Here is a 20,439-nt window from a genome sequence, read left to right on the forward strand (position 1 = left end):
AAGTGTCATATGGCTGAACCTTATACCATAGACAATAATTGACTTTTAGAAAGAGATCTTTTTGTGTGTATAACATGTGCAATAATTGCACTGTCTGCTTTTTTGTGATTTTTTTTTTATTATTAATACGTTGTTGTCTTGGTAAATTCATCTGTTTTTTTCATATCATGTCTCCTTTCAAGTAAAGGTAACCTATTAGCAGTATGAAGCGAAGCTTTCTTTGTACATTTTCAAATATAGTTGAAGGAGGTTTTTAGTCTGTAAGTAGAACGAGCTTCTTTCAACATATGCATTGACCATTCTTTTGGCACACAGGAACAAATGCTAGAGCCCCTTTTCCGATTTAAGCGGTGTTTTTTTCGGTTGGCTGGAAAATTTTTTTGACCCACCGAGATTTTCATGTAGTATTACTACGGTGGTTGACAATTAGTAGTGAGGCATTCAAGTTCAATTAAATAGTTTTAACATCAAACTCGATTACGCAGCATTAAAGCGATCTATTTTCAAATAATTTCTGGCCTATGAAAGCGGCATTATTCAACGTCACAATAGCGCCATGCATGTTGATACATACATAGGCAAACATTTTCAAAATGATAGCAAACGATGTCGTATGTAAAACTGACATAATTCTTCGATTACAGGCGCGGTAGATTGCTGAAATGCTGCTAATGTATCGCAACATAGGCAACCGGTGCATTCTATCTCACTATCTAATATGATGTCGGGACTCACCAGTTAACTGATGGGATTAAGTGAGTTGACTGGTTTGAATGTTTTTTTTGCTTCCATATGTGAAATGTCGAAATACGAAGAAAACCAGGTATTAATCAGGTGCAGAAAACATTTAACAGACTGCTTTGTCAAAATGAATGCACACAATGCCAAACTGCTGAAATGTTTAATGTTTCCCAGAATGCATTCACCAACATTGCTAGAAAGCTGAGGGGAAGCCTTGCCTCTAGCTGTTGTCGCGTAAAACCAGTAACAAGAATCGAAAGAGGTATAGTACGAAATGGTGAACCGTACGATTATGCACAAGCTCCAAAAATGTGGCTTGTCTCATATAGTATCTTTCACAGCATATTAAAAAATTATAGACTATCTATGTCAAAGATCAGGCTTTGCCACCGACTCTGGGCAGAAGTTCAGCTCTGGGCCGGCAGACTCGCCAAAGACCTCGGTTGAATGCTCGAAGGAAACAAGCCCGTGTTTATTGACACAACCAAATAAAAAATTGAGAAAAGCCTAATTCTCAAACGAATCTCGTTCTCGAAAAAGATGCTCATTGTGCTTTTCGACATGTTGGTACACAATTTTTCGAAAACTGCGTCGTGTCGAGAAGTAAACCTCCATCAAGAATTTGTGATATGGTCTATAGTTTCTGGAAGAAGCACTCGGATGATATATTCGCACAGAGAATACTAGAGTAGCAAGAATATGTTGACGTTATCAAGAGCAAAAGGCTGCTTCAAGTATGGAGACGGTTCTTTGACAATGACTACGTCTTCACGCACGATGGCGCGCCTTGTTGCAGAGTTCGGAGTATTTCCAGGCAACTTGCAGCAAATGACGTTCAGGTATCCCCGTGACGTGCTAATTCGGCAGACCTCAATTCCGTAGAAAATATCTGGAGAACGGTAAAATCACACGTTTGAAATGGAACAAGTGTGATCAAGTACCTCTGCAATAAAATCACTAATGTGTGATCTACTGTTAAGACAGCAAAAAACCACGCCTCAAAAAGTGACGGCATAAGAAGCGGTGCAAGCAAATACTGACGCTCACAGTCACATCACTTAGTTTTTTAGAGATTGCAGACTATCGGTGTGTAGGGCAGTATGAAATGGAATAATATAGATTCTATACCTCGAAAACCGTTTAAAAACATACTGCTCTAATACTGCGCAATTAGACTGGAAAACTAAAACTATTTCACTGAGAGCTGACTGTACAACCTGTCCTAAAAATGTATACATTTACTTGATTGAACCGTTTTTTTTTGACAATACAGTAACTGATCATTTACCGCAATAACATGTTTTACTAAGTATCGAGGAAAACTTCGGTGAAGATGATATATTTTCAACGGGACAAGGCACCTGCACAGTATTATCGTGATGTTGGGACATATTTTGATGAGAAGCTTCTAAACACCATTTGTCCTACTTGAATGTGGCCGTTATTTTTAACTATAGCCTCTATTGTAGAGAAATTTTAAAAAACAATTTTAGGTTTTCTCATGGTTGCTAATGAACTCGGTATTGGCCAACGTTTGGCTAAGGTAAAATAGAGTCTAAAAGCCTATGCTTCATGCTGCAATCAGAGTAGTGACTACTCGCAAATAAACACCCAAGGCGATTATGTGCTATTGTGTGTATCCCCTCTTCTTGTTATTACTCACGCAGGAATGTCTTAGTTTGGTTCAAAGGTTAAATGTTAAAGAATAAACGTAAGATATTCTAGCTCGGTAGGAATATAAATTCAATTTTAAACTTATAATACGTATACCGGCTTTTTTTCCTTTACCTAAACGCTTTATTTGAATCAATTACTAGTTTCATTCAAAAAGCGAATAAAACTTCATCAGATGTCAAAAATACATGAGTCGACTTCATGTATCTACATGCACGTTCGAACTGCGAAATTCCAACTTCTATCGGAATGTATATTGTCTTCATATCAAGCATCTTGTTCGACTCCTGTACATTAAACGACAGTTCATCCCAGATATTTGGCTTAATTTAGGCGGCGCTACTTGCACTGGTATCACTCTCAGCAACACAATGGTATGATTCAGAATTTGGCACGTGTGAGCCGCGTGCCAGGCCTACCGATGTTACCGGCATACCTAAAGAAAAATCGGCTTATATTACTTGCCAACATGGGCAACAGTACATACTCTCGTCAACATCACATTTCGACAGTTGTTCCATCAGGGCACTGCCACCTGCAGTGCGCCCCTTTATCCTGTCTATCGCTGGTTTCGACTTGTTCTAGTAGCCCGAACAGATAGGGGTTGCCGAGTGAGAGATTTATAAGCACGTGTCTATCAAACGCCCCTAAGACCTCGCCTAATCTCGAAAGGAAGTGGGGGGATGGTACGCATGACCCTGTGGGCACGTGCGATCGCTTTATTAAATTCCTACAACGTCACAGCACTATTACACTGGTCGCCGATGCACGCCTCGAGTCCTGCTACCTGACAACCAGGTACACTAGTAAATCCTACTTCAGTCGGCTCCCCAAAGAACCTCTAAACCTTTGCACTGTAGGTGCTCTGATTCAACAAAAATTTAATGCGCCCCGTCCACACAATAAATATCTGTTTCGCATCTCGCGGATACATGAAGACTTCGTAATAACTATAGAATGCTTGGCATATTGCTTTGAATCACCATATTTAGTTTGCATCATTTTTACTAGTAACAAAGATTAATTGCATTTATGTGCTTGTCCGAAATGTAAGTACTAAAAGAGCTTCTAATTGTATAAAACCCTGAGTTTAAGGAAGAAGGTTACGATCCAGTGATAACTTTTAATTAATTCGGAGTAATTGGTTATGTTGAAAATGTTAGAAATGGTATGCAGCTTTTTTAGCGATACCGAACCGCTACTTAGATCTTTATTCATGATCATGCAGTGCAGTCGCTAATGCGCTATAATCGTCAATGAAACCTAAGTATCCGAGAATAATTCATAAAAAGCTGAGCATGTCACTACTTTTGCTTTTACTAACCTAACATATTTTTGTTTGTAAACATACGAGGAGTACGGCTGTCCACTGATACCATGGAAACTCTGTGAACTGAGGACTCATGCTAAACTAAACAGGTGATATAATAAAGTCTCGCCTATGGCCATGTAAGACCATGAGTAGAGATTGCAATAATGTAAACAAATAACTTATATTAATAACACAAATAGTTGAAAATCCTAACAGCTCGGAGCGCTAGAGTTCGAAAAGAAGTTTAATTACATGCTTCAATAGGCTTTGAAAACTATTACTCGGTTAAAAAGTATTCGGACTTGTAAAGAATAGAAGCGACATGATGCATTTGCGTAGAAAATTGCCACTTAGCTGGTCAAATTAAGTAAGTTCATTGTGCGATTGTCGTAACTAAGTTTTGATTTTTACTACATAAGGCTGGACACGTAATTATTCGACATAACAAACGAACATGCGATTGTGTGTAGAATCCATCTTGTTTTTGATATAAGGTATAAAAAATATTATACTGTAAGGCATCAGGTAACTGTATGCTCATGATTTGAAATTTTATGCTCGCCTAAATGAACCCGAAAGCAGAATACGATAAACAATAATAGGTAAAAAAAATTGTTTCACTTGTCTAAAAGGGAAAACACTTTCATTCTAAAGCCTATGTGATAGATACAATTAAGGCAGCCATATTCTACTTACATAGTTCTAGAGCTAAAAATTTGTATTTCCATTCATAAGGCACCTACTTTGTGCTAAGTTAATTATTTTTGTGAAAGGTACTAATCTCATATAAGAAAACGTGTGTGCTCTTTTCAAAAATATTTGATAAGTTTTTGTATAGAGTAGCAGCGTACTGTAATTATTTGTTTGCTGTAAAAAAAAAAAAAAAAAACTAGATTTTCGAATGCGTTAAGGATTAAAGAGGCTAAACTGTACTGGCAAATGCTTTGATATGCAGACAAACTGACGAAGCGAATATACGAACTAAGCATTATGTGAAACCGCAAGAATATATATACACGTGTATTAAAAGTATGTCCACATGGAGAAAATGGCTTTGCATTGACCGCGTATTTGCTATTAGCACATTTTTATTTATGGGGAATAGTCGTAAAAAAACAACAATCGATCACTATGACTACATCTATTATTATTTTGGTGCATTTCAAATAAGCTCCTAAGATATACCCGCTCAAGTCGTCTTTTGCATTTGGCAAAAGTCGTCTTTTGCAAGGCCATTTGCAACCTTTACATTCGAAACTTTATGCATCTCTGTTCAGTATGACGCTTTTTATCTTATGCTTTTTCGATTATTAACGAGGACCTATTTACTAACGATCACAAGATGATGATCACCTAAATGAACGCCGAATGACGCTAAGGGAGCACACAGTGTTCTTGCTGGACACTCTATTCGTAGCACGACATAATCGGTTTAAAGTAATACCATCGTGACCCCAAGCCACAATCCAACAAATGGGAGACTGGGCTGTAAGGTTTACTCGTTTCCATCAGAGACGTAAGCTCTATTCACTGTTCTGGGAATGCAAAGATCATGCCTACTTACTAATATGCATAGTAGCATTCTCTTGTTAAAAAAAAATTTATGTTTACCACATCCTTTGATTGTCAGTTAATTATAAAGTGTCCTGTGTATTTTCTGTTGGATGTAGAAGAAAATATTTCACCTTGATCAAATCATGGCTCTAATTAAACAATATTCAAACGAACTGGATATCAACATATGAACATTATTTTCTTTGTATTTCCTAATTTTCTTTGTTCTATTTTTCTTCCACTTTACTTTTTCCTCATTGTAGCATGATCATATCATTTTCCTGTTCTCTTTCTATCTACATGATCTATCTTTCTGCGTAATGTAATGATATAATAAATCGAAATATTTTTCGTTTCATTACCCTCTTAAATCCCTAGATAAGGATAGATTTTACATATGTTATCTATAGAACTGCTTATTTTGTACCGGCTGTAACGACTGAAAATTTTTATTCTTCGCTTGAAACGTTTCTGTTGACCTATGTCCTCATGGTATACATTACTATAGTAAGCTATGTGGCTGCAGCTCTCGTCAGTTATGCCGTATCTCAGAAAATCACCACACGTTCTACACGTGCCAAGGCACCCAGATTCCCAATTTTTGACAAAATTTTGTAGATACAAGATGTTTGCCGATAGTTGAATGCTCAGAACGTTACTTCTAGGGAAATTTCGAAGTTGTTTGGCCATCTTTCTTCAAAAGTTCCAATTGATCACCTATTTGCCAGGTCCATAGTGCCATTTCTGACTTATTACATTTAAACAATCCAAGATACAGAGAAAAAGAAACATTACTTGCGCTTGCATAATATATTGGACATGTTTCTAACGTCCCGCAGGCAGTGGGTTTTAACGGACTAAGGTAAGCTACAGACTAGGAACTGAGTTCACTAGGGAGATCTTTGACCGCGCGCCTTTAGCAAAAGGTGCAAGCCTAAAAATGACTTGAATCAGACAATGTCTCCCAGATATACATATTTGGTGGTGTAAAAACAACCATGCTTTAATGTATTTAATCGAATGCAGTTTCGTCTTTGATTCGTGATTTGGAGTGGTAACTTGCTACACCGTCTTCGCAGACGGACATTGTTAACAGGCGTATCGCTATTTTAGAACACAAATTTGGAATGCCAAATTAAAAAGCTACGACCTGTATATAATATAGCGAAACCTACAACACAATAAACTGTTGTGTGGAGTATTTATCAAACAAAGTGTGCAAACTTATGCTCAAAGATCCTCATGGTCGAAATCTTAATAACTACTTTTACTTACTGTGACTGCAATTGAGGAGCTCACAGCCATGGTCCTGGCAGATTTAGGCCTTAGTATATTATTCAAATTAGTCAGCCAGCTTGCTTAGTATGCAACACACTAAATATGGGTACGGCTGTGAAGAATGGGTACCAGATCTTAAGAAATACTAAAAAAGTGCAACTAAACTTACAAAACGAGTATCACTTAAACTTGGAGCCCAATGGAGGGCTCCTAACCTAACCTATCGTAAACTCGTATAAAAAATATCCTGAGATGCATATGTACAGAAATACTTTGGGTGCAAATAGGGTCTACAATACTTATCTACGCTAACTGTATTGTTATTTTTTCTTTCGTGTCGTTTAGAACGTTTTAAATAATTATGCGATCTGTGAGCGGGATTCCTAATATGTTGAAATGATACATGGAAAATGACTATTTGTACACACAATATCGCTTTCTTTATTGAAAACACGATAATATGATCTTAATACGGTAATATGTACGAAAATAAAATCTGATTATGGTTTTCATTTGAAAACCGCCCGTTTTGACTTTCAATGTAGATGGTAACCAAATAATATATATGTAGGGCAAATAAGCTTTAGAAAACCTTATTTCCATTTGCAGGCAAAGTAAATATTTTTAACAGCTATTAATAAATATTTCAGCTAATTCCTACGTCCTTTTCTCTTCTACTCGTGTCTTGCAACAGAGTTACACGTTTTTGGAGCGGTTTGCAAAGCGACGATCAAATTGAGAGCAAGTCGTTGGCTATAATGACATGACTTGACAAAGCTACCGGGACGAAGAATATTGCTTTAGATATCGATGTCGTGCTGAGCTAAGAGTCCCGCTGGCTAACTGAATGACGGGCTCAGCTACGTAGGTAGTTATAGAAATACCGCATGGATATTATGATATGGGCAATACCATTATAAGCCTGCTGTGAGCTACGGTCTTGCAACCAGCAAAATCCTCGCTACTCTCACTCTCCGAAGCATTTCCTCTGCGTAATCCATATACATGCAAGCCAGCAATAATAATACCCTTCTCTAGAAAATTCAGCATTCGATAACGTATCACCTAAACGTGCACATAATATTAACTTTTTTGATTTTATCGTTGGCATGGGCCCGAGAAATCATGTTGCTGAAGCTACATTTCAAGGCACCAACTGATATGCCCCTCCGCACATTGCTATGGCTGTGGCTCACGCAGTAATAAATTATGAAGGAGCCTTTCTTTCGGAATCATCGAAGAAAAGTTTAATATCTTTTTAGTCTAATAAATTTTATCCATGAGAAGTTCGAAAGTTTTGATAGTGTTTTGTTCATTTTTAAAGTTCTTCTAAGAAACCTTCGAGTCCTTTTCGGTGATTTTTTGTACCTTTCGAATGAAACGAATCTAATGCATATACGTAGGCTTAAGTTTTAGGACAATTAAAAAAAATCCTATGCTTTGGTTCCGTTAAGAATAAAAACAAGATAATAGCTGTAAGAAAAACCATGAAAGTATATATTTCTCACTCATCTGTACTAGTCAGTGGATCGTTGTAAATTAAAACAAATAAACGTTTCGTGTTTGACACTGTATCAGCATATACTCAAATGGCTCGCTTGTAGCACAAGGAAGAGATCCCTCTACCGAAATTTCGAGCAAAATTTTTTGCATATGTCCAAATACGCAGACCGACAAGTTATTTTTTTTATTTATTACAAGGAAGGATCCTTGTTAACTGGCATCGGATAAGTTTTCTTTATGTTAATATCGGCCGTTGATAGCCATGTAATAAGCGATTCTATGAGAACTAAATGCAGATTATGAACTCGTTTTTGAACGGCGGGAATCATATGTTAATCTACTCGTTTTTCTCCTCAGATCAAGTACATCAAGCTAGAAACGCAAACCGTAACTGTGAATTCGCATAGGTCAAGATTATTAACAGCAACGAAATTGGAATGTGTGCTTCAGAAACAAATTTGTTCGTATTTAATGCAAAAAATTTTACTTCTATCTTAGTGCATGACGCCGTAATGGAAAGCAGACTGCCGAGATTTACCAAGCTCTCGAAAATGACAGCCTGAGTCCATGACCAGTTTTATTTTAAAGAAAAATATATGCATGTCTATCTGAAACTGTATGTCATAGAAGTCTTTGTTGGTGACAGGCAAATGCACGGTCACTTGCTCTGTTCTCATATTATTGTTACAAGAATATATTGTGGTAAATTAGGTCATCAAACCTTAACCATGCCTATCTGCAGGCACTTTCGAATCCCGAAATCCTTCCAGCCCAGTAGATTAAGCAGGAGGAACCTTTTGCTAAATTTCGATTAGTCATCCCTGCGAAATATTTTTGTTGAACCTTTGACTTTTCTATTCATGGGGGAAGCCCCCTGTACCGCAGGCTTTGGCATGTGGTTGTCTATGTGACACAAGGGATATATCAATCATTTCATTATGATTTCTACTAGTTTGGAGTAACTTCGTCAAAATTAGGGATTGTCGAATCCGGTGGCGCAGGAAGCACTAGACTATAATCCCCTGCTTTTATTTGCTGGTAAATGCCACAGCACTGTATATAGTTTTTATTGATAACGGACTGATTTGCTTTTCCGTAAACATTAAGTAGCCAATGCGCAAGCAGTGTGCGATACCTTTATATGACCCTAACTTTACACTGAAAACGCCAAGATACCAATCAGCCGCGGAAACTCAGAATGTAACCCATGCGATACATAATGACGGAGCACTGTCTCTTGAAGTGAAAATTTCTCGACCTCCCAGCTGTGCTATAGCACATCCATTTCATCCAAACGACCAGCGATTACTTCGACATTGGCCTACCTTAATGGATTCCATTAGAATTATATCAGTGCAGTGATACATAGATCGATCTGGAGGTGGTTCAACAGGAAGACACTAAAAGACACTAGGTTTTTTCAAAGTTACTTGGGCTTCCAAGCGCACCACACATACTTTCCAAAACAGAAATTAAGTCCCTTCGGCGTTTATTCCTACAGCTCTTCGACAACGGCGATGATCTGCATAGGGTTAAAGGAACTTTTTTTAAAAGTTTTATTTTCTTTACATTTTTTTTTATTTCCAACTAATGCAAAGCTTCTTATCTTCCTATCCTAACTGAATGCATACAAGCAAATAACAATTTCCTGCGTAATAGTTTTCAACTTGTGTGAGATTGTGCTATCTTATATCAATACTAAATAAATGGTTCCAAATATTTTTACACAAGTTGACGTTACCTCCCACCAAACATATATATTTCCATTTCGGTGAAAAGTTTATAAGTATTTAAATGCAACGCCCCGCATCATTTGATACTTCAGGTATGGTTCCAGAACCGGCGTGCCAAATGGAAGAAGCGCAAGAAGACGTCGTCCGTATTCCGTTCTTCAGTTAGCGGTATCGGCGTCAGTATGGGCGGTCCTCTACTTCCGTCGCACGCGTTACCACCTTTCGGACCACCTCCTGTTCCGACTATGCCATCTGCAGTTTCAACGGACGCATTGTGCTCCGTTTCGTTTGCAGGGCCGGACTCTCGTTGGCCCCCGCCATCACCTGTTCCATTAGCGGCAATGCCACCCCAGTTGCCGCCCCTTAATTCGCTTAGATCACATCAGCAACAACCAACGAGTAGTCCTCTTTCGATACCGCCAGTCTCCATGGCCGGTGTTACTAGCGCCCCGTCAGGAGCGTCACCTCTTACCCAGGTTTGTAGTTCGCCATACCATCGAACAGAGGTATTGAGACCTAACATAGAAGACTGAAAGTTAAAAATCAGCTAGGGTAAGTTTTATTTCTACCAAGCACTACTATTTTTTTTATAAAAAAAGAAAATGAGCTAAGAAAATCAGATAAAACAAGCTATTGAATAGCCTCGGTTGCCTGTACGTATACGAAAAACCTAGCTCTCTAAAAATATGAAATTCATTGCATCACATGGGAAATGATACATTTGGCTACAGCACGTAAAGCCAAGGTACTTTTAAAGGCATCAAATTATTCAAAGACAATGTGTACAATATACACCCAAAAACCTGAGCTTATTTTTTTGATTATTTCCAAAAAGGGATTCCTCTTAAAGTATCGCAATAAAAGCTGGACCTTTTTTTAATAAAGAGAATGACACTAGTCTGCTATATCGTAACTAGTATGATTTTTCACGACGGACAGGTTATTTTCACTCGCCGATAGCCTATAGAACCATATCGGGTCAAAATAGTAGGTTGTAATTCTTTATAGCATGAAATGATGCCTTTGAAAGCATAGTTAAGTTTCGCTTCAAGCCACTTTAGATATATAGCGTTACCGTATGTGCTTGTACAACTTGGTTATAGTGAAACATATCTTGATATGTGAGATATTTGAGTAAGTCGCTAAAACGATTTGAAGCATCGAAGTTCCCTTTACAAAATAACACTTTCAACTTTGTTCCTTAGACCCAGGCCTTTCCTTCAAAGCTATACTAAAGTCAGAGGGAAAATATGTGTTGACCTAAACGCTACAATGAATTCATTGATCTTGCTCAAGCATAATAAAAGACAGAAGCATTCTATTGTTAGGGCAAATTGTTTTTTTTTCAATCCTAGATCTAGGCTATGCTACGTGCAAATACTTGTTAATAAGTATTTTTTTCCGTGCAGTGTACACAAGTAAGCGCTACACTCTTGACCACGGCCATGTGGACAATTTATCACAAACACTTACCTAAGCCGCTTCTATAGTGCGTAGTACAGCAAGCACTGCTAGGGAAATGACGGTTTTCAAATATCATTTACTTTATGCTCATGGCATATGGCTGCCACAGCTTCTGGTGGTGAGATAATTGAGACGTCTTTAAAAATCAAGTTCTGCAAGTCCAAACGTAGGCAACTGTATTTACATTACTCGAGCTTCTTGCTAAACTTACGAAGTTGATTGTGATTATACTACGTTGACATTTATTTGATTGCTTAATCTGTGTCTAAGCATGGATAATTATTGCCAATATTCATCGTGGATTCGAATGTAACTTGCTAAGAATTTCTTGAGAGTACGTAAAGCTATCTAAATGTTTCATTCTGTGTTGTTCTATGTTCTAAATGTTGCATTAATACCTTTCGAATTGATTATTTTGTGGAAATCATCATCAATGCATGTTGTGCTGTTCTGTTGAAGACTGGAAAAGGTCGCAAAGTGTTGCTTAATTTTCCAACTTAAGGAAATTATCACATTTGGCATTCGTGAGCGTACTTAAAAGCGCATTGCAATATACGAAGCGTTTAAATTTATAGCAATGTTTTTAGTGAATCATTAAGCGCATATTTTTCAATGGCATTATGAGACGCGGAAGTAATATGATGATTACCATGCATTTTTTAGAAAAACAAAAACTTTATTTTCTTCCTCCCTCCCACTTGTTATTTGTTACTAATGTATCGTTGAAATGCGTTCATCCTGGGCCCTGTAGCACTATTGCGTTATTTTCAGATAACTCTTTGATGTGGAGAAAAGTGCGTTTTTGACACTTTATATACAATTTGGTCCAAGCCAAAAGGCTGCCGAAACAGCCCGGGACATTTTCTGCGTGTACAGTAACGACGCTATTGCTAAATGGAGAGCTCAAACGTGGTCTGCCAAGTTTAAAATGGTCATACTTCAAAAATGATTTGTTAAGTTGGATATGCCGACGCTCCGGCCAGCCGTCTGAATTTGATGACAACGATCTTAAGATTCTTTTGAAAAAAATTCAAACACAAACAATTCAGGATTTGGTTGAAAAGATGACCGCACTCACACGACCGTCGTTGCATGAACGCTCTGAATTCAGTAGGAAGTTAACGAAGCACTTGAATATGTTGTCCGATATCAAACGGCCACAACAATCTATTTTTCCACAGAATTGTTACCGGCGATGAAAAGTGGTGTCTGCACATAGACCAGAAGTAGACATTGAAATGACTGGCTCCAGGAAAGAAGTCAAGGCCTTGCGCTTAACCAGATGTTTACCCCAAAGAGGTTATGTTTTGCATTTAGTAAGACTGCGAAGGCCTGATCCACTGGGAATCGCTTCTTGTGGCCCAGAAAGTTGATTGGCACATTTATGTGATCCAGTTTCGTCGAATTAACCGAGCTAAAAAAGACCCGACAAACAAGGTCAAAGGGCTCTGCCCTGTGACACAGGAAGTGCTTTGGAGCAGGGTTTTTTTCGTTAAAGCTGCTCCCCTTGACTTCAAGTGAGAGGTTTTGTTGAGCCTTTTTCGGACCGTGCGCCTATCGATTTTCATTTCTTGCGGTCGCTGAGCAATCACCTGTGTGGTCTTACCTTCGACGCTGATCCACAAGTCAAAATATAGGTGGCAAACTTTTTTGAGACGAAACCTGCTACCGAAAGATGAAAGAGAGTCGTGAACTATGACGAGGGATGTTACAGAAATAAAAAAGAGCAGAATTTTTTTTAGAATATAATACTTTAAAATTAAAGGTCAAAATCTGCAGAAATCACTGTTCCCGTTAGAAGTGTGAGAGTGCATAAATATAAAAAAGGATAATCTGTTTTTTATTTCTTACACATTTAAGATTTGTTGTTGTTGTTAATAAATAGAAATAAGTTGAATTAGAATGACTTTTGATTCATTACATTCGCTAGCTAAAACTGGATTCCTTTAGAGTCTTCCATTAGTCTAGCGGTAAATGTCATAAACTAAGACTTCCATTTTATTTTGTTTTACCTAGAGACCAAATTGATGCGTACGATACAGATGAAACACTTCCCTGTTGAAATTGTAGTTTTACCTTTTTGTAATGCAATCAAATAATTCGGCTATACTTGAGGAATCTATGTTTTCGTTAGTTCGTTTTATGATAGCATGACAAGAATTATAGCCCATGCTAGTGTTTCTTGGATATATCGAACACAAGTGACAGCAGCCTTGAGATTGAATATACAAACGGGATCCGTTCCGACCAACTGATTTGGATAAGTTTGACGCTGTAGAGCACTAGACACGTATGGTCTTGTTTCTAATTATATGATACTCGCGACTTCTACGAATATCTAGGCAAAAATAGCTAAGGAAGTATATAAATAAGGTCTTACGTATCAGTATATGCGGAATCGTTCTAATCCCACCATGTACAAAAATTACCTAATATCATTGGCGCCATCAAAATGAACGCTAGCGACTATCGGGCTGCTGAGTCTCGCGGTTAAGGTGGATGAAGCCTTGCATACATCTCTTATAGGTACACCCGTATGTCTGTGTTGCACAGTGACTACTGATCCAAAAGAAACGTATGAAATCTTAGTCGCCAATCTTCAAACATGGCTAGCTTATACAGAAAATAATGCCAGGTTAGGCCGAGCTCATACCATTCACCCAATCGGAAACCAAGGATATCATACTAGTTTCATGTCAGTACTTGTTTGGACAAGCCCTACCAAAAGTATTCGATGAGGTTGCTGTATCGCAAGCTAGGGCGCTTATTCTATAAGCCGAGGTAACGCATCTTGTCAATCAGACCGTACCGGAAATATGTCAAACGTCAAACGATCGCGTACTTGAACCTAATCCGTGAGCTTCTGCAGCCATCCTGGTGAAGAAGCACGGTTATATTCGATTTCATATAGGTTACAGGAATCTAGGCACGGCTACAAAAAAAACTCATGGGTTGGCGATGTCCTCGTTCATTTTGGATTTGACGAGTGACTATCGGCAGATTACCATGTATCCGGTAACAAAAATAAGACTGCATTTTATACCTCATACGATCTATATTCAATAGATGCCTGTTTCGCATTAACCAATGTCCTGCCAACATTCTAGCGGTTGATGAACCGGTTCTTAGGTGAATTGCGGTGCTAAGTCACAGCTGACCGCCAGTTTGTATGGAATTTCCCCAATATCGCCAAATTGCTATGCGAATCAGTAAAACGGGTGACCTCTTGGCATGGACGGTCTCTCACAAGACGATATTTATGGCATTAAAGAGGCTCTGACGAGTAGAACGATCTTGCAACATTTACGGGAAGCAATGCCATGTAAAATAAAGATCGACTAAAACGGCGTCTACCTGGAGGCGGTGTTTATGCAGTTCGCGTAATAGTCTTATTTGCGTAAGCGTTTTCAGTTCAAAATACGAACTAGAATTCGCCAGAGTATTTGGTTGTGTAAAGGTGGAAAAAATTCCACATATATTTGTGTAAACTGTGGTTCCTAATAGCCGTTCGAAATAGCGCGGTAAAAAATTGCATGACGAAAAGGACCCCTGTTCTAAGATGGCCCAAAGAGCCTCGAAGCTGTCGAAATATGATTTCGATGTGCGGCACCGGCGCAGCGCAGTAAGCGATAACCTGATTGTTTTCGTGTACGTGTGTGGCGCCACTGCGAAAACTCACTAAATGACGGCATGGGCTTATAGTGCACCAGTTACCGTTGGGCCCCAGTAGAGATGGTGCTTCAAATTATAGCCAGGTACTTTTACCGTCGAAGGATCGAAGGGCCGCCCGATTTTACTATAGGGAGCCGCGCTGTAAACGTTTAAGCCGCGGGGTCTCCAGGCGGGGTTTCACGATTAGCCGGGCTCCTTGCCACATCTGAACGGATGTTTAGACGAGCATGAAGTACATTCGCAATTTTGGCATCTGTGAGAGAACAAAAGACGTCTATAGAATCGCTGACATGCCCTTTCGCCCAATACAACTTGAATTTTGTAAGTCAGTAGCGGAAAAAGCTCTTCTGCTCCTGCTGATGAGTATTCGTTCTACTTTTCCGACCCGACACGCCAATATTCGTGCTGTATAAAAGCCCTCTACTCTTCGGTATCTATACGGACTCATGGACGCCATCGTCACAAATAATGTAGGATGCTTCCGAGGCCGGTACGTCCAGCGGTATCTGGCGCGTTTCAACACTATTTGAGGGCCGTCCTAGCCCACCCGCAAGCAAATGGATGGGTAAAACAGACGAGTCCCACGCTCAAGAATGCTGGTTCACACGCCTATTTACACGATGCTTCCAGCGGTCGCGATCACGATAAATATTATGGTTAGAAGGGCCATAAATGCAGCGCGATTCGAATTACATCGAAACCGTCTTGCCGGAAGAACCCCCGCTAGAATCGCGATCAGTTCAGACACTCGGTCATTCTGTATCAAAGCTGCAGAAAAGGGTTCCGCCTTGATTGACGGAGCCGGGTCCCCGAAAGAGCAGCCCTTTTGCGTCGGACGCTCCATTCCAGGAAGACAGTCCTCCTGCATCCCACGACAATAGCCCAACATGTCTCGAAAACTGCTGGCCAAGCTCGAACCTAAATAAAGCGCTAGAAAACAAGTTGCACGGTATACCAATCGCTTGCGCGGGTCATGGCAGTGGCGTGTTATCGCCAACCTACAAAGAAAAGATTAGGTGCAGGACGAAGGGATCGCGTCCGGTAACGTACACGGATGCAGAAAATATATATTGTTATAATAAATATATTTCCGGTTCCGGTTTATGGTGGATATATCATACCCTTGAGCAGTTAATCGTTAGTCGCTAGCGGTCGAACTTTGTTGTTGTCAGCAATCCTGAACGTCTTCCTCGCTATCACTATGTTATAACGAAATTGTGCTTGCGTAAATCACATTTGTGTTTAAAGCCAGTTACGATTTAAAGCCGTCCGCGTTGTTAATCAGTCATATTATGGTGTGGCTATTTTTCAGACACGTCATGTTTCCCGATGGAGAGATATCCAGGTTTTGCTTTAACAAAGTTGTCTGATCATCCTTTATATTTTCGAGCCGTTGCTCAACCGTTACGATGTTTGTGCTATTAACTCAAATCGATTTTTTTTTTGGCTACTGGGATCACTCCTACTGATGAACGCCCGCAAGCACCGCGACACCTTTTTCGGCTGTTTCAGCGGTAATTCAATTCAATTTAGGCTCAAACCCACCACCTTGCCCATTGACGATTTGACTAATCTTTCGCCAAGTGGCTGGAGCGACTCGCTTTCATCTGACTGGATCTAAACACCTTGAGCTTAACGTATACGCGCCGTATAGCTTAACGTATATATATATATATATATATATATATATATATATATATATATATATATATATATATATATATATATACGTTAGGAAGACATAGAGCAGCATACTTTAAAATGTAAAATTAACAACTAACTCTTGTTTAAACTATCTACTTGTTAGCTAAAACCTAAATACGAAATAAAATAGGCTTTAAATCTTCTCTTGGAGAACTCCCGAATGAAATAGATAACATTCACTAAAGCTATCATTCACGTTTGTGGAGATAATCCATACAACTGACTGCGAGTTAAATTTTAGAGATGTTTGCTTCGTTAAAAGTTCGTTAAAAAAAAAATTAGCTTTAAGAAAACTGAAATACGCAGAAGTAACAACTATCTTGTTTTCAATATCGTTCACTCAATTTTAAACCATATCAATTGAATTCAATCAATTGAATCAATTAAATCATAGACTTAGCAAATGATGTTGCTTTTCATTTAAAAGGTCCAGGTTTCGTAAATTACTAAAAGAATGATTAACTGTCTAATTTTCAAAGATACTGCAAACGACAGATGGTTAAACAGTGGACCTATAGTCAGTTGACCCTTTTTAAAATCTATATAAACAACGACTTCACCGAAGAAGATCCTGTAATAAAAATTATATCTATATGGTGCAAAGATCCCCTTTTATTCTTATATGCTTGGAAATGCTGGTTTAGATAATTAATACCATCATGGGCACCAGGACAGAATTTATCGTTAACCGCAGTTTATTATGAAAAATTCAATTGGCTAGCACATTGAAGATACCTTCCTCAATAGAACAATCATTTTTTTTACTTTTCACAAAATCATTTACTCCATCATGTAGTATGCATTAGTTTATGCGTTAAAAGAGCCTCATATTCAATATGGTCTATCTTAATCTAATTTCGTATTTGTTATGTAATATACACACCACCATAACGTCTTGGATTGACTGATCAATCATGCAGGCATCTTACTAATAATGTATTATCAACACAAGAGTGTCGAAATTATGTGTCTTCACCGACGCGTATCCGACTGATTAGTATAAGTTACCGAACTCGTCATTGGTGGTAGCTTAATTATGTAGCTGCAAAGTTTGAGGACGTCTTTAACTATACGTAATGAAGCGGCTTCACGACACATGCACTAACCGGTGGGTACAGGGCTCCTATTTTCTTGACTAGTGATAATTGTGCCGTCTGAAGATAACAAGCCAATAATAGTTTATACGCCACTGCAAAACACAGCAGGACAACATATTTTTTTGATCAATGTTTCTCCACCCCTAGTTTTCTTGCAGCTCATCGAAGATAGGGAAAATCCCCACTGCATATGCAAACAGAAAGTCCAGTTCAATTATCTTTGAACACCACAGCATATGAATTTCTACTATATACGGCTATTTTCCGTGATTTTTCCATTTAATAAAAAAAATTTTCAAATTTAATCAATATTGCAACGAATTACGTTTTGGCGACATGTGTACATAGTGCGTTTTCTATTAACAAATTATCGAGATCCTTAAAGAACGGTAATCTGTAGGAGGAATGTCTAATGGGTATCGCCAAAAGCAAATTATGTTTTCTTTAGATGGCTGACTCAGCACGGAGCTTGGCTCACTGCACTATTACGAGGACTATAGTGAACGACGGAGAGCGTTGACTGTAATTTTTGCGGTATGGGAACTCGATGTATGTTCAGTAACCTTAACTACTTGATGAGGGGTTTGTTTATCATGTCTTCCAATTATAGACAATACATTTGTATTGTAACGTGAATCGTATGTAACTAATGAACGAACCAGGACTTAAGGAAATGCAGTGAATAACACCTACACTACAGCCACGTATAGTTGCCAACAATGATGCCATTATTAATTATTTTAAAAGATCTATCACCGGCTAAAATAGTTCCGGTAGTAAATCGTTCTTTGAATGCAAAGTTTATACAGCGAGTTACCTCCATTCTAAGACGGAACTTTTATTCGTATACCACTAAAATTTTCTGATTTGAAGCCGTTTGCTCCAAGTTCGAGCGGCGTTATCTGAATAAACGGTCTCGGAAACAGCACAAGTACATCATAAATGTTACTAAATAATGCATTTCAATATTTTACTTTGGGCTAACTTACGCTGATATTTCCCGTATCCACTTAAGCTACGTGAGATGACAAAACAATAAAATTTTTCGGCATTTCTTCTTTTTTACAATGCACGTAAAAGCACATTAGTGTATTACTTCGAATACACCAGTGCAATCTATTTGCAAGATAATAACAGTATTGAAACCGTAAAGATTTTAGTGCAGCTAAAAGTACAACAAATCATAAAGAAGTCAAAGTGGTCATCAAATCAATTCATTGCAGCTTGTTTAAGATAGATTTAAGCCCTTAGTTATGAGTACTAGTAGCGCTTCCTGCATATGTTCATCAGAACCCGTCGAGATACTCACTTCATATATCTAATAATTTGCGTCTGTTCGATGCTGAAGGAGAATTATTGAACAGTTATTATTCGATCCCAACAAAAATCATATTTAACAGCTAATCTCTGTAAAATAGTGTTTATAGTTCCTTAGCTTACCTTCACAATAGTAAAAATTCTATTAGAAATCGTACCTAGTCGTGTTCACTCTTTGAAAGGCTTCAATAATGATGTGCCGCATTGCCTTTTCCTATTTTTGTAGCCTTGTTCGTTGCAGAGTGTTTTTTCCAAACTTCAATCGTATTACTACAGATCAAGGCCTCCAGGGCCAATTGGATGTTTCGCTTCGTGTTTTTGAAAAATGTATTTGCTTGGTTGTATTTTTGGTGTATTGGAAGCTATCTTACTATAGACTTCCTTAATTACATCGCCATCAACCATGTTTACTTGTTATAATTGTTTTTCAGTCCATTTTGTGGCCATCAATGCAAACCTTGTGTTAACACATACTTTAAAGTACGGGTCTATAAAAAAAAAGGTTCGTTATTTATTTGAAAAATTAAGGTCTTTTTTATATAGCGTACTTGGACTCGTACGGCTCGTGAGTCAAATAAATGTTACATTTTTTACGTTCGGTTTCAGACAGCTGGCCACAGGTTTAAAAGCAATGTGGAAACAGGGTGTTTCCACATTGCTTTTAAACCTAAACCACCTTACGTGCACCTGAGTTAATGAAGCAAATACATTACAACTACAGCTTAAGAGGGATGCTTCACGTGAATCAAAACAATGACTTAGAAGCTGGAAGCTTTTTAACCACTTTGTGGAAAAAAGTTTACTTATAAACGATATGACAATTCTGTTTGTTACGCTGACCGTGTTTATAAAGTTCGTACCATGGTTGGGCGACCCCTCTCTATTTAACAAAATCTCAGTATGACAAAGCGTCCAAGAAAGTGTTCCAAATATTTTAGCATATATACTTTCTTTTTGTTTCTTTTATATAAGTAACTTACTTTAGAGAAAAAAAAATTGCAAGCAAACACACATTGAATCCGTTAGACAGGTAGTTTAGATACGTTTGGCGTAATTCAAGTTTTAAGTGCATCACATACGGTAAAGTCTAATATATGAAAATTATCGTTTGGTGAATTTCAGACTTCGACTTCATGCGCTGTTAGCGACTTTGGAGGTTACCAGGGTTCAGGAATACAGTCATGGCCGTCAATGCTCGACTCCAACATGTTGTGGAACTAATGGATTCATCAAAAAAGGACTTTTCGTCTTTGCAGTTGAGCCTGATAGCCAACAATAACATTAACGAATTAAATATAGAAAAAATTATATTTAAATTGCATTTAAAGCCCATTCTTAACGGGGTGCAATGGCTCCGTCAAATGTAAAATAGCTCGCTATATATATCTAT

General features: G+C 38.2%; 1 protein-coding gene across 1 annotated transcript in view; it reads left to right on the forward strand.

Moving 5' to 3' along the window:
- LOC111253807 (uncharacterized) overlaps positions 1–20,422 on the forward strand; it is a 106,638-nt gene extending 86,216 nt beyond the window's left edge. The window contains exons 4-5 of the mRNA XM_086973917.1: positions 9,888–10,271; positions 20,172–20,422. Coding sequence (XP_086830043.1) covers positions 9,888–10,271; positions 20,172–20,270 — 483 coding nt within the window. The 3' untranslated portion in view covers positions 20,271–20,422. The remainder of the gene's footprint in view (positions 1–9,887; positions 10,272–20,171) is intronic.
- The last annotated feature ends 17 nt before the right edge of the window (positions 20,423–20,439 follow it).

The sequence above is a fragment of the Varroa destructor genome, unplaced genomic scaffold (genome assembly GCF_002443255.2).
Source record: "Varroa destructor unplaced genomic scaffold, Vdes_3.0 BEIS01000007.1, whole genome shotgun sequence".
In the NCBI taxonomy this organism is placed as follows: Eukaryota; Metazoa; Arthropoda; class Arachnida; order Mesostigmata; family Varroidae; genus Varroa; species Varroa destructor.